Genomic DNA, 14,880 nt, shown 5'->3' on the forward strand with positions numbered 1-14,880 from the left:
GTATGCAGGCTCTTGTTCATTGCTGGCAAAAATACACAGCTAATGCTGCTGACTATGCTGAAAACAGGGTTTGGTAGCTGAGAATTTACTCTGTGATAGTGTTATTGTGCTCTTTGTAGCTCGTTATAGCAACACAATGGAAATAAATAGGAAGCATTACTTTCAGAGCAGCCTTTGTGCTTAAGGAGGGCCTTTGAAGGGCAAACCAGTTTTCTGCATTCAAGACCTAATGCAATTTCTCTCAAAGAGCACAAAAAAATACATTTCTAGAACCTAAATTGACTTGAGTGAGTCATCATCAGACACAATACTACAAGCGACCAGTAATCAGTAGTATTCATCTGACCAATTTATTCACAATCTTCTGTCCATCTGAAGTACAGGAAATCATCTGTTTGTATGGCTTTTAGAAGATAATTTTATTTTTTAAATGTCAACAGTATTACTTGCATGAAGCATGCTTTAAATGAAATTATTAATTGTAGTAGTTAATTTGAACCCTTTTAGTTAAGGAAGAGGACATCTGCTAATCTGTGTTCATTGTTCTATATAGACACTAATGGATGCTGTTCATGATATTGTTATTCCTTTGTGTAGGATGTGGTAAATAGCCATCCCGGCCTATCATTTTTAAAAGAAGCATCTGAGTTTCATTCTCGGTACATTACCACAGTAAGTGTTTTTTTATTTGGAAAAGCTATTTTGGTTAACTAAGTATGAAAATGACTAAAATTAGACAAAATGTGCAAGCATCTTTGTCCTCTGGGGGGAAAAAAGTTAAGTATGCTGCCAGTCTTCGTGTCAACATAACTAGAAATATTGTGAAGAAAATTAATTTCTTGAGTATCATAACAGAAACTGTTGAACTTAATACAAGGATGAGAAACACCAAATTGTAGAAGTGTAAAATAAGTTAACAAACATTTAAATGAAGAACAGATTGTTATCTTTAAGAGTTGATTATCACTATAGACTATTGGAATCTTGACTGTAGTCTGGGATTAATTAAATGAAATTTTGAAAGAAAGGTCTATGTTAACATGATTACATTTAGTATCAAGTAAAATAATGATAATACCGAAGCTGCTTACCACATCCATCTCCAGGGATTTTTCTTTTTAGGCAAGAAAAGCTCCATTTCTCTCTTCCTATGGTTATGTGTCTGAAGTATTCTTTCTCTACAGAAGGGAAAAATCAGTGACATTAAATTTTCTCAGTCGTAAACAAGGCAGCCAATTCCAGTGAAGTCTCAAAAGATTCCACAGAGTGACGTTCCATTCACTCTCTGTGCATGTGAAAACTAGTTTCACAAATCTTCCCCAACAAAAAACAAACAACGTGCAGCTCACAGTTTGACCCAGACCTAAATTGTGGAAAATCTTTTTTTTTTTTTAAGTATTTGGTTTTGGTTACTCCTATCCTTCATAGAGAGACTGCCAGCCTATCAAGTAGGTCCCAGACCTTTACATTTTGCTTCTTGTCCTAATTATTACATAAGATCCCAGAACTTTCTTGTAAATTGTGAGTAAAGGAAATGTTCTGACAGTGAGTAGTTTTCTTTATTAACAGACTGTGGTTTGTATCAAAGCCTGCTCTGCTAAAAACTGTGCAAGCTTGCTAGAGGAAGGAGAAGGTTCTGCCATTTCCAGTTACTTTTCTTAGGATGAACAGCTTATTTTAGTAGGTCTGAGCCTAGCAGTATTGAATAAATTAGTGCTGCAAGTACTTGATTAACAAGTACAGTCTTCAAGAGAAATCCATGTGTAATCAAAATTCCAGAAAAAATACCAATATTGGTAAGAATATAGTAATACTTGAAATGCCAATCTGCAGGTTAAAAATGGCAAGAGGACTGTCTGCCATTATTTCATGTCTTATTTCCGGATGGGAGTAACTGCTATTGAAATATTGACCTACGTGGTCTTCTAAAATTCTGTCTTGGAAGCTGCTAGTGATATAACTGTAGGTGGTTTTTCTCTGAGATAAAATCAGGTGTTTTATGCTTATATTCAAGGTAGCTTTAATCTCGCTACATGAAGCTTTATCTAAAGGATGTTGTAAGCATTACAGTTGAAGATTTAATGTTTTCTCCATCCAGTTGCAAGTTAAACAATCAGTTTTTCTGCTATGTTTCTCTGTATATTTGTATTCATACTTATGTAACCTGTAACTATAATGAAGAGAGCATCTTCTTGGTTGGTCAGTTTAGGGGAAGCAATTGGTTCTGTCTGTCAGGCAGGGGTCTGTGTTGGTTGGTCAGTCTTAGGAGTAAGGTTTGGTGCATCTCTGTGCAAGATAAAGCTGAAATACATTAAAAACTCTTGTCCTGACAAATGTGGTACCACATTTAATCTGCAAGTACGTTGTGTATATGCCTATGAACTCTTGAAATTGTAATCTGTGTATTCCACAATTTCTTCTCCCTTATGAGAAACCATTGTACAGCATAGTAAGGAGGGCAATTCGTAAACAGTTGGCTTGTACTGTGCTTTGATTCGCTTTGGAAAACTGTTTTTTATGCCTATTCCCAGTTGTCTCCAGCAAACATTCAATTTTGTTTTTATTTTTAGACCAGTTAAATGTGTAACAGATGAGATAATGACACACAGATGGATTAAGTTGCAAAGCTAAAGCAAAACCTTTTTAGAAGAAATTGCTTTGTAGTATAAGCCAAAAACTGGGCCTTCCCTAAAATCACAATTAGAATTGAGCTAATTAACTTCTAAAAGCAGACCAGTCTATTCTCCTTTCTAGATCTATTGAACCAGCTGTTCTTGTTCAAAGTGTGAGCTGCAGAGCTTACTGTAGCTTACTGCTTACTGGCAGCTTAAGCTTTACTTTAAAAACTTCATGAAAAAGTTGCTCTTCTATTTGCACTTCAAAATGGTTGGTTTCTTTAAACTATTGATATAATGCAATTAAATCTGAAGTAATAAAAACTTAAATAAAAAAGTCTTTCGTTTGGGAAAGGATTTATTGGAGGAGAGAAGGAACTCCTTAAGAGATTGCCTTTTAGCTAGTAACTACAGTTGCAAGTAAAATGCTGTACGTATACAGTATTCAGTGTTTAGAGTGTTTAGCTAATCAGCAGGGTACGATTCATCTCCAGTTAAGCAATTACAGCTCATATTATGCTCAGGTTTTTTGTCTGCTTACTGGTGAATGAATTATTTGAGATGCTCATGTGCTTAAGTCAAAATAATTGAAATGAATATATTAGATACGGAAAAATGGTGTTTTAAAGTCTAATGTTTATCAATTAAACCAAACAAGTTGTGTTAAATGCATGAATTAAAATGATCTACATGTGCAACTGATTTAAATAGATTTTATGGATAATCAGTTGAATGAATATGATTTTGATTCTAATATCACTGATGTCAGAGAAGAGTCATCATTCTTACTAGTTTTCTTACTCAGAAATTATTTCTGTGCTGTTTTTTATAACTACTGTCAGTTTTTGTTTAGCTTTAAATAGAATGAAATGGAAAAAATGTATTATCTGTCTACAGGCATTCCTACCTGCAGTGTTCTTTTTGTCAGATGCTTGTTTCTTGTATTTGTGGCTATGGCATCAGAAGTTATGGTATCCCCCAGAACTCTGCTCTTCCTTAAACAGACCCCATTCTATTTCTGCCACTTCATTTATGAAATACTTTCATAGCAAATACGGGTCCTTAAATCCAAAGCCATGAAACATATTAATAGCTTTATTGCCTATAATTTTAGAAGATGGGAAGGCAGTGAAATTGTCAATAAACATATTCCACATAGCATGAAAGTATTCTGCACGTTTACTGTGTAGGATGTGGGTACTGCAGCACTAAAATACGTTACCTGGATTAGTTTGAGATATAGCTGGAAATAGCTTGGTAGTATGACATAGCACATTGATGCTTCTCTCATAATGAGTAGAAACAACAGGCTTGTAAGCTGTTCATTTGGGTGGGAGGATGGAGTCCTGTAATGCAGCTGAGCTAAGACTTATTTTTGATCACAAATGCTTAGGAGGTTGCTTTGTTGGCATACCTGAGATCACCTTTTTATTTTCTTGCAGGTTATACAGAGAATATTTTATACAGTAAATAGGTCCTGGTCTGGGAAAATCACTTGCAACGAGCTCAGGAAAAGCAATTTTTTGCAGGTACGTAGTATCTTTTGCAAGATGTCTCTACAAGTTTAAAACAAGCACTAGCTAAATGCTTTAGGGTGTAAGATAAGCATTTCCTTCTCTTGCAAAATCTAGTAAGGACTAGATTTTATTAATTCTCCTACCATAGAATATGTTTAAATGTCATTTTATGTAGATATGTATACGTGCAACTCCGATTAGCAGAAGTCTAGCTGATCTCATTCTTCCATGGATACTTTAGCTTTCAACCTTGTCTGTTAAGTCTTTGCTGTCATGCGGTATGATGTGCATTGTCTCAGAAGGTAATGATTCTTTCACTGAAATACTGTTAGGTAATAGTAATATTAGTCTGGTTATCAGAACTCAGATCATTCAGCAGCTGTCTTAAGAATTCTTTAATGTGTTCTGTTTATCCTTCTGATAATAGAATGTGGCATTATTGGAAGAGGAAGCTGATATTAACCAGCTGACGGAGTACTTCTCATATGAACATTTCTATGTTATCTATTGCAAATTTTGGGAGCTGGATACAGACCATGACCTCTATATTGATCGGAAGGATTTAGCTCGACATAATGATCATGGTATGACAAACGAAGCATCTTTCTTTACATGTGTTAAATTACTTGCAAGCTTTCAACTAAGTGGTTAACTGCAAAGGCCAGTGTTCAGGAGTCTGTTCCTGTAGCTGATCCTCCAGGCTCAGGGGAATAAAGCAGGACAAGTAATCTCTGATGCTGCTTTGTGTCCAGCAATACCAGATGGGAAGAAAACTCAGAATTTGAATTCTGATCTTGGCAAAGAAGTAGAGGAGGAAATAAGTCACTTTTCCCCCCTTCAGATCAAGCCTACACAATTAGAAACTTAAGTCTTGATATATTATCAGTGGGGGGTTGTTTTGGAAACAATCTGATTGACACTTATGGCAAGGTATGGAAGGTGTAGAAAAGTAAGGCAAATGGACATTGTTACTTTAACTATTTTAGGGTTTTGTTTATTCAGCTGCAGTATGTTTTCTTTAAATATCATTTAGTATATTTCTATTTTCTGCATTCAAGATATACAGTAACTAAGATTCTGTAGCCTTGCACGCTACCTATTTTAAATGTTCTTGTACCTTTTATGGAGCTGTTATTTTTTTTTTTTTTTGAATAGTTTGTGTCCCTTGTCATCGTTGACCTCTTCAGGACTAGAAAGTTTACTCAAACACTGACTGACCGTGGAGTATTATCCCAGATTAAAAAGAATAAGCATCATTCTGATTGCTTTTTGAAGCTTGCCTGTAGAAGTCCTTACGTTAGGACACTGAGGCAGGACTATTTCATTTGTGAGATTGCTCTAGTAGATACACTGCTTTAAAATAAATATATATACACAGAACTTGTCAAAAAGCAAGGGCACATAAAACTATAATGACACTCGAAAACATGATTCACTTGTCAAAGGACTAATAAATGCCATCTTACTAATCAGCCAATTTTATTACTTCTGCTACGTTACTGTTTCTGCATTGTCTGAATTCAAAGTTGGTTGGTTCTAGCTTTGCTCTTGGGACTGTTAAGTGATCCTCTCTAAGAGGGCTCAGAAGGATTAATGAGCACTGTAGGTGATCTTTCTTACAGATATTTATAAGTGAGGTTTCTGATAAACTTTTCAGCTGGACAGTACATCACAAAAGTAACGTACATCACTGATACAATTTTAAATCTTTCCTTCACAGCAATATCAAGTAGAATGATAGAGAGAATCTTCTCAGGAGCAGTAACAAGGTAATTATTTTATATGCTGATCTAAATCCAGTTTGATTTATATATTTGCTTGTGAAATTGAGTATCATTATTCTCAGAATTAAATGACTTCCCCTTGAAATGAAATGCTGAATTTCAGGATTTAATACTGAACAATTTCCGGAGTGTTCTTGAAAGCTTTGGCTCAGTCCAGGATCTTTAGTCTTTCTTTGTTACTACGAGCACTTATCACTTGGTATTATATGGCACAGTAAGGATGGGAATAAAGAGGGGAAGAAATGCTAGTGGTGTTCTCATATCCTTAAATTCTGAGAAGCTTTCAAGGGGATTTGGGATTTTTAATACTACTCGAACAATCAAATTTGCAACAAGTTCTTGCATCAAGGTTGCAGAAACAAGTCTAGAATGTGGTCAATAAATAGCAATAACAAAAGCTGAAATTAATAGCGTATGAAGTGGACAGATATATCTACGGCTTACACAACTGTGAGTAGGGAAGGATTAGGAATGAAGCATAACGAGCTATGAACTGTCTACCTGACTTTTTGCTAGAAAGGTTGATTGTGTGTCATCAGAATGCATTTGGGTGCTGAGCTCTATGGTATGAGTAGAAAAAATAATTTTCTTGTCACATATACTTCATGAATGTTCTGATTCCTTTTTATCTTCTTTTTTGCATTCTGACACTTGTAGTTGATGGAGTACACCTTTTTGTTCTTCTGCCACCTTCCTCTTCAAATATCCATTGCAGTAGCAACAGAACAGAACTCATAAGGTCCTTTTTCCTTAATGATCATAGTCACTGATAGGTCAGCTTCAAACACTGCATCTTTTGATAGTTTAACAGTTAATAGCACCAAGGAAAATAATCTTTGTTTAGTAAAGCTTGGATGTTTTAACATAAATTCTCTTTTCTTTCCTGTGTTGACTGTCAAGAGGTAGAAAAGCGCAAAAAGATGGAAAAATTAGCTATGCTGATTTTGTCTGGTTTTTGATATCTGAAGAAGACAAGAAGACACCAACTAGGTAAGAATCTATCTATTTTATCAGAAATAAAGACTTGCTTATATGGAGACCACTGATGCTCAGCTAGAACTTAAGAAAATAAATCATTAAAAACATGAGTAGAATACTGGCCCAGTTGGTTATATCATTCTTGTTTCTCAATGTCTTTGATTGTTGCTGCATAGAAGTCTTTATTAATGTCTTCTAAGCAGATGACTATTTTTCTTCATGTGCTATAGGTTGATTACTTATAGACAAGCTCATACATAAAGGGAACTACAGTTGTTTTCATGATATCAGTGGCTTTGGAACTGTACAGCTAGCATTAGTTGTAGAACGTTTGTTAGAAACTTAATGTGTGATGTATTACTGTCTTGTTCAATATGAAAAAAGAACTTGAGTTTTGATACACAATTGTATTTTTATTTGGCTCCTATCAACGACTGTTTACATGGGTTGATAGTGATAGGACAAGGGGAAATGGTCTTAAACTGACACAGGGGAGATTTAGGTTAGATATTAGGAGGAAGTTTTTCACACAAAGGGTGGTGATGCACTGAAACAGGTTGCCTGAGGAGGTTGTGGATGCCCCAGCCCAGGAGGCATTCAAGGCCAGGCTGGATGTGGCTCTGGGTAACCAGGTCTAGTGGTAGGCAACCCTGCACACAGCAGGGGGGTTGAAACAGGTTGATCTTTGAGGTCCTTTTCAACCCAGGCCATTCTGTGATTCTGTGATTTTTATGTAAAGCCACATGTTTAAGTTTTCCCCTTCCTCACCCCCTCACAACTAAAAATTGTGTTTTCAAATGCATATAACATGACATAGCAGGGCAAATACCAGAAGCTGTTATCATGATAGTTTTTCTTGTCTAATGTCTTCCTATGGCATTATGGAATATAGTTTTAAAACTAGTTTTGCATCTGTATGTAGCATAGCCTTTAAAACAAGCACTGTAAATTCTTAAAATTCTTGTATGCTTGTGTAAACTGCTTGTTGCTGTTAATTACTGAATTTCAGCATTGAATACTGGTTTCGCTGCATGGATCTTGATGGAGATGGTGCTTTGTCTATGTATGAATTAGAGTATTTTTATGAAGAACAGTGCCAAAAATTAGATAACATGGCCATAGAACCCTTGCCATTTGAAGACTGTTTGTGCCAGATGCTGGATCTCGTGAAGCCACAGTATGAAGGTAATAAAACCCTTTTCCATTCTGTAACTCCTGCTTTTCTGGAGAAAGAGCTAGAGCACCACTGAGAGCATGGTCATACCAAGAATAAGCCTTTGGGTAGTCATCTCTCTAAAGTCTATTGGTGTTTATTAATTGAATGATCTTCCAAGGATGGGCAAGCATTCATTTCTGTACTGACACTGAATATGCTGCTTAAAAATTCCTTGAAGTTTTTTAATGGATAATAGCCATGTTTATTCTCAAATGACTTATTTTCCATCTGACTGAGGTGATACTGTCAAGAAAATCTCCTGAGAATTCTGTTCACTTACTACTTACCTATTCCAGTGCTCATTTAACTGAGATTCCTTTAAATGGAAGTTTCTAAACTGTGTTTGTCTCTATAGATCAGAATCATTTTAGGTTAAAAGGAATTTATGGCAATAGTCTTAAAAGAAGCTGAAAGTTGAGCTATTCTTAGTTGTTGGCCTTTCTCTACGTTCCTCTGAGCCTTCAGTAGACCTGCATTCTGTCTTTTTGCATTTGGCTTATATAACTTTTAGCTGATCAAACTCAAGTTTGCCTTTTTAGAACAAGATGATCACTTCATATTGAGCATCATAGAATAACAAATATTAAAAGTATTTTGCTTGGTAAACATATTACTGCATTGTTGAAGAGTAGCATACTGCATGTTCATGGCTTCTACCCCATGTGCTGTTTCTGATATTGGTCTCATAAGTTTGATAAAACTATTGTAGATGTGATGAACGAGTCTTCAAGGATTTCTTGAACTCAACACAACTGAGGTTGGCTTGTATCTAAGTCTAATGTCTGAACACACGTCTGTAGTTAGCACTGATAATCCTTCTTATGGCTATGCTTTTTAATGTGAACTTCAGTGTGTAAAAGGATTTGGCGCACAGTCTGGTTGCTATTCTTATGCAGACTCTGGATCGCAGTAAATGTGGAACTTGCATATTTGTCCTTGAAGTGTTTGATAGGAGTAGCAACCTCTCAATTCACACTAATGTCTGCTACATTCATGGTAAAAAGAAATTGTTGAACATCTGTGCTTTTGCTTACCAGATATAATGTTGTGCTGAAGTCTTGCATTTATGCACTCTTGTAGATGAAGCGCTGATTTTTGCCTACTAGAATTTCAAGATTCACTTCAGTAGTGCATAAAAGGTTTATTCTGTTTACTATCTACAAAATTAGGGTTACAGTGTAAATTACTAGTTTTGCTTGTTGCCTACCTCCTTCCCAGTATTAAAAATACTTAAATTACCAGAAACTTTCTTTTGCTGAAAGAAAGGCACTTGTCTTTTATGGGGACATGAAGTTTCACATGCTAAGAGAACTGAAATAACTCAAGATTTGTTTAAGAGAACTAAAAGCTTCACATTATGATTTAAATAAAGTTAATATGAATTTGCTAGGTGAAAACACATTTGTAAAGGCAGTTGATAGAATTGTAAATGAAAAAGATGTAATATGTATGTATCAGCTGGAAGCTTAATTCTAGATATCAGCGGAATTAAGCCCAAGATTCAAGGTGGGGGAGAACTAAAGGTTAAGTGAGATGAACTCTTAAGAAAATATTTATGCTAAATGGTTGCCTACAGTAGTATCTCAGACTTAAGGTGTCCCTTCCAAGTGTTTCTGAAAGGCAGACATTTTTGATAGTGTCTCAAATGAATGAGGTTTATGTGTCTCATGTACGATGTAGATGATATAAGGAGGTTGTGAAAGGTCTTAGCTAGGGGAAAGAGTTGTACAGGACAATGAAAGTAAAAACAAATTGTGAAGAGTTGATGGATTTCTGTAAGAACTGAATGACGTGGAAAAGATGACTAAAGAAAAAACTCTTCTATTGTTTTCCCAACACAAAACTAACCTCATCAATTGAAGTTTCAGTTGGTAGATCTGAAACGAAAGGTAATATCATACAGTATGTAGCTGTGCTATGATACAGTTTGCTACAAGATGCCTTGTGTACCAAAAAGCAAATTACTGAATTTGTAGAGACCTAAATTTAGCAATCTTGATTTCATTCTGGTCTTGTTGGTCTCTGAGAGACAATGTGGGTGTCTACATGAGTGTTAGGTATCTAAGCTCCCATTGCAGTAAATGGAAACTAGAGAGCAAATCAGTGAACCAAATATAGGTGCCAAACTTAAATTGGGAACTTATATAACTAGGACTCAGAATCAGTTGCTTGGTTGTGGAGAGATGCTGCCACTTGAGATGATCTGATACATCAGACATCTGTGTGGGTCTGACAGATATGACACAGGTGCCATGCCGGATTTGTGATGTTCTGGAGCATCAGCTGTAAGCTAGACAAAATACCCTAGGGTGCTTCAAATGGTGGGAGATGTGTGGCAACCATTTCCAAATGGGATTGAGATTCAAAGACCTCAACTTCCCTCCAGTGCCCTTGAGCCATACATTGTTAGAGGCTGCTAAGCTGGGTTACTAAACTGAGGAAATACTGTTGTAAGTCTGGCTTCTGTTGAGCTCTTCCATAACATCTGCAGTTGGCTGCTCTTTGACAGACAGTGGAAGACTAGCCATAGATAACGCATATTAATAAACTCCTAACTTTCAACAATAGCCATCTGTCCTTATTTGCACATCTGATATTTTTCAGTCTTTCTGCAGCAGTTCAATAGTCAGCCTTGAAATAAGGTAACAGCTCAACAGATACTTCCAACACTTTGTTATCCATTGTTGTGAGGTTTTTTTTTAGGAATCACTTTATAAAACAAAACACCTCTGAATTTTTAGCCTATCGCTCAAGCAATAGATACTGGTCAAGCTGGACAAATAAGACAAACTACTCTCCATAAAAAGCTCATTTGCATGAAGCACAGTCACACTCTCAGGTCTAAAATACACACTTGAATTGTTCAGGTCAAATAGAAATTCTTATCCAAGTGAGAGCTGAAGGAGCTCAGTGAGATGGATTACTTTCACTTGTGCGGTGCAGAATAATTTAGGCAAAAAGAAAGGGGAGCCATTGTCAGAGAGGGAAGAGAGAGGGATGCTGCAAGAGGAGATTCCTACCTGCTGCCCAAACACTTCTTGGCAAGGAATGACTAGCTTACTGGAGGCATCCCTCTCGTGAGGAATCTTAGACAATTAGCTTGAATGGTTTTTTTAAATCTAGGTGTCCTAGATTGCGTCTCACTCCAATATATTGAAAGAAGCAGGATAATGGTTAAAGCAAAGGAAAATATCTGAAATACTTTAGTTACATATTTCATCTATTCAGACCTCCTATTGTGTTGAGCATCAGTAGCAAATGTTCTTAAGCATAATGATAATTTAACTTTTGAGTAACATTTCTCCTTTTTGGAGAAATTTAAAGCTGTGATTATCCTATCTTATCTCTTGTGTACAGGAAAAATTACTCTGCATGATTTAAAGAGATGTAAGTTGACAAATGTGTTTTTTGATACCTTTTTCAACATTGAAAAATACCTCGACCATGAACAGAAGGATCAATTTTCTATTTTGCGGGTGAGTACGAAGCTGTAAAATAAATAATAATAAATAATCTTTTTAGCTACATGCACTTAATCATTAATATAATTATCATTATAATCATTATAATTATCATGTAATAATGATAATAGGATTATTATTATAATTTTGTGTAACTTGCAATGTGGTTCCTTAGGATAGTGAAGGTGAAAGTCCAGAGGTCTCTGACTGGGAGAAGTATGCTGCTGAAGAGTATGACATCTTGGTAGCAGAAGAGGCAGCAAGTGACCAGTGGAATGATGGGTAAGAATGTAGCAAAATAGCTGGTACATGGCCTTTCTACTGTTGGAAAGCCTCACCGTCACTACTATCATTCATGCTATTTTTCTAGAGTAATGTCGTTGCTCATGTTTAGCCATGTGCTCAGTGATGGAGGAAAGACCTTCCTTTTATCTAGGATGAAATATTCTCTGGCAATTTGTGATGATACTCATGGCTTTGTCAAAGACAAGGTCCCACTTCAAATTTTGGGAGGAAAGATTTTAAACAGCTTCATAACCAAATAAAATACGATGATTAATTTTCCTAGCTTTTTGTTAAGTGAACAAACAGCACCATTAAGAGCTTTTGAGGGGGGAAAAAAGGTCTCAGTTCTGAACTCCAGGATTATATCAACTTATAAGTATTTCCTCACTCTTCTGTAAGAGTAAATAACAAGTGATTCAGATATAGCAAGTATTATCTTGACTTTCGCGATGCAACTGCCAGAACCTCTTGGAATCAAATCATACTATACTTGGTGTCAGGTTTTCACATCTTTCTGGGGAGCATTGAAGTTCAGCTTCCAGAATCCTGAATTTGTAATTTATCATTTTCATTACGTAAAAAGATAAGCAAAATAAGTACAAATTTAACTTGGTTTAGGCTTTAAGTTGATGGGCCTGTCTAGAGAAAACAAGTTTTCCTGTATTTCCTACATCAGATGAGCAAGAACATCAGCCAGACAAGAATCTTTTTTTTTTAAATGTCTTTGATTCTTTCCATGGATTGAGAGAATTGCTAGCTTAATATTTAGGATACTGCTGTAAAACATGAACATAATATCTTAAAAAGACTTGCTTTCTTGAGAAATTTTTGCAAAAAAAGGGGGAAGGAGGGAATTATCGTCCATCCTCTTCAACGTGGAGAAGATCCTAACTCCTTCTGGAATCTTCCCAGGAATTGACAAATATTACAGCAACAAGCTGTAACAACAAGAAGCCAAAAAAATTACTGACGCTTTGTTTTGCTGCAGGTTAGGCAACATAAAGATTTCAGCACATTAACACAGCTAATCTGAAGTCTGGGAGTGGTACACACAAATCTGGAAATCTAGATGTGTGATCTACACAAGCTTTAGAATGGCATGGGGAAGGTTCATTTTAAAAGTGTTGTAGCTGTGTGGTTATATTTTTATTAAAAACTCTGTACTGGGAGGCATAAACTTTCTAATCCTGTGAGAAGTAGTCATTTAAGTGCTCTGATAATGAGTGATGGCTCTGAATAGTCCATGTTGAGATTGGTGCTGTTTAATATCATCACTGTTGACACGGACTGTGGGATTGAGTGCAAACTCAGCACGTCTGTGGACAAAGCCAAGTTTTGTGGTGTAGTCAACATGGTGGAGGGAAGGGATGCCATCCAGAGGGACTGATATGCTTAAGACTTGGACTTGTGCAAACCTTATCGAGTTCTACAAGAACAGGTGCAAGGAAGGCCCTGCTCTAGGCTGGGGCAATCCCAAACACAGACAGAGGCTAGGTGATGAGTAGAATGAGAATATCTCTTCAGAAAAAGACTTAGTGGTATTGGTGGAAGGAAAACTCAATATAAGGCAGAAATGTGGTGCCCTCACAGCCCAGAAAACCAGCTGTATCTTGCTTGGACTGCATCAAAAGAAGTGTGGCCAGCAGGGAGAGGGAGGTGATTCTCCTTCCCTACCCTCTGCCCTCATGAGACCCCATCTGCTTTCAGCTCTGAGGGTCCCAACACAGGAAAGACATGGAGCTGTTGGTGCAGGTCCGGAGCAGGGCCACAGAGATGATCAGAGGGCACCCCTCCTATGAGGAAAGGTTGAGGGAGCTGGGCTTGTTGAGCCTGGGGAAGAGTAGGCTCTGGGGAAACCTTAAAGCAGCTTCCCAGTACCTTCAAGGGGAGCCCACAATAAAGTTGGGGAGGAACATTTTAACAAGGATTGTAGTGATAGGGCAAGGGGTGACAGTGTTAAACTAGAAGAGGGTAGGTTTATATTAGATGTTAGGAAGAAATTCTGGCACTGGTACAGGCTGCCCAGAGAATGTGGATGCCCCATCCCTCAAAGTGTTCAAGGCCAGGTTGGATGGGGCCCTGGGCAGCAGTGGAAGGTGTCCCTGCCTGCAGCAGGGGGTTGGAACCAGGTCATGTTTAAGGTCCCCTCCAACCCAAGGCATTCTGTGATTGTATAATATGTGAAAAGGGGAGAGCATTTTTAAATTTCTTTGGTATCTTGGAAAGGAGTAAAAGTTGTATTCCGTGAAGAAAGAACGAGCTCAGAAAGAGATGGGGGATTTGCATTTGGTCTGACGGTGTTTGAATAACAATGTTCTGAGTACAGGACAGGCAGAGCCTACAAATAGTATCTGTGCTGTCCTTTATTTTTGATGACTGGAAAAGCTGTTGTCATCTCTCTGTATTGCTACACAATCGACAAATTTAAAAGGTATGCTTGAGATGTTAGCATTTATTTTAAAAAGTCCTCAGAAAGATGGAATTAGTATAGAAGACTATAAATTAAAGGGTTGCATGTCAACATGATCATTTTGGTATTATATATGTATTTTCCAACCCCCTTTTTTTTTTTCTTCAAATGCATTAATTCAGTAAAGCAACTCTTAAGGTGAGTTTTGTTTCCTATTTTGAAGGTTTTAACAGTCTTGGGAAGGGCAAAATAGTATTTTTTAAAGGGAGGGGGTGACTCGAGAACTGTTTTTTACTCAACCTAATCTTTAGCTGATGTTATCACAAAGTGTTAGATTTACCCGGAATGTTACTGGGGCTGGGTTAATAGATTTGTCTAGGAAGCTATTCAGTGGAATCACATTCACAAGTGAAAGCGTTTCTCTCCTCCTGCCTCTGATGTTCTTGCTACTCTTTAGGGTAGTATGGTTAGGTTGTGGTTGGACTCGATGATCTTTAAGGTCTTTTCCAACCTGAGCAATTCTGTGATTCTGATTCTACTCTCTGTCAGTGTTCATGATGGATTTCTTAGTGTTTAACACTTATTTGCCCTGTGCCATTCTCTGAAAGAATGCT

General features: G+C 36.9%; 1 protein-coding gene across 8 annotated transcripts in view; it reads left to right on the forward strand.

The window, feature by feature from the left end:
- The window catches only part of PPP2R3B (protein phosphatase 2 regulatory subunit B''beta), a 50,152-nt gene that overhangs the window by 33,643 nt on the left and 1,629 nt on the right, over positions 1–14,880 (forward strand). For all 8 annotated transcript variants that reach the window (XM_015277739.4, XM_004938451.5, XM_416866.8 and 5 more), the window contains 8 exons: positions 598–672; positions 4,058–4,144; positions 4,560–4,716; positions 5,853–5,901; positions 6,817–6,906; positions 7,904–8,079; positions 11,468–11,586; positions 11,747–11,853. In XM_015277739.4, the coding sequence (XP_015133225.1) occupies positions 598–672; positions 4,058–4,144; positions 4,560–4,716; positions 5,853–5,901; positions 6,817–6,906; positions 7,904–8,079; positions 11,468–11,586; positions 11,747–11,853 (860 nt within the window). The remainder of the gene's footprint in view (positions 1–597; positions 673–4,057; positions 4,145–4,559; positions 4,717–5,852; positions 5,902–6,816; positions 6,907–7,903; positions 8,080–11,467; positions 11,587–11,746; positions 11,854–14,880) is intronic.

This window comes from Gallus gallus, chromosome 1 (genome assembly GCF_016699485.2).
Source record: "Gallus gallus isolate bGalGal1 chromosome 1, bGalGal1.mat.broiler.GRCg7b, whole genome shotgun sequence".
In the NCBI taxonomy this organism is placed as follows: Eukaryota; Metazoa; Chordata; class Aves; order Galliformes; family Phasianidae; genus Gallus; species Gallus gallus.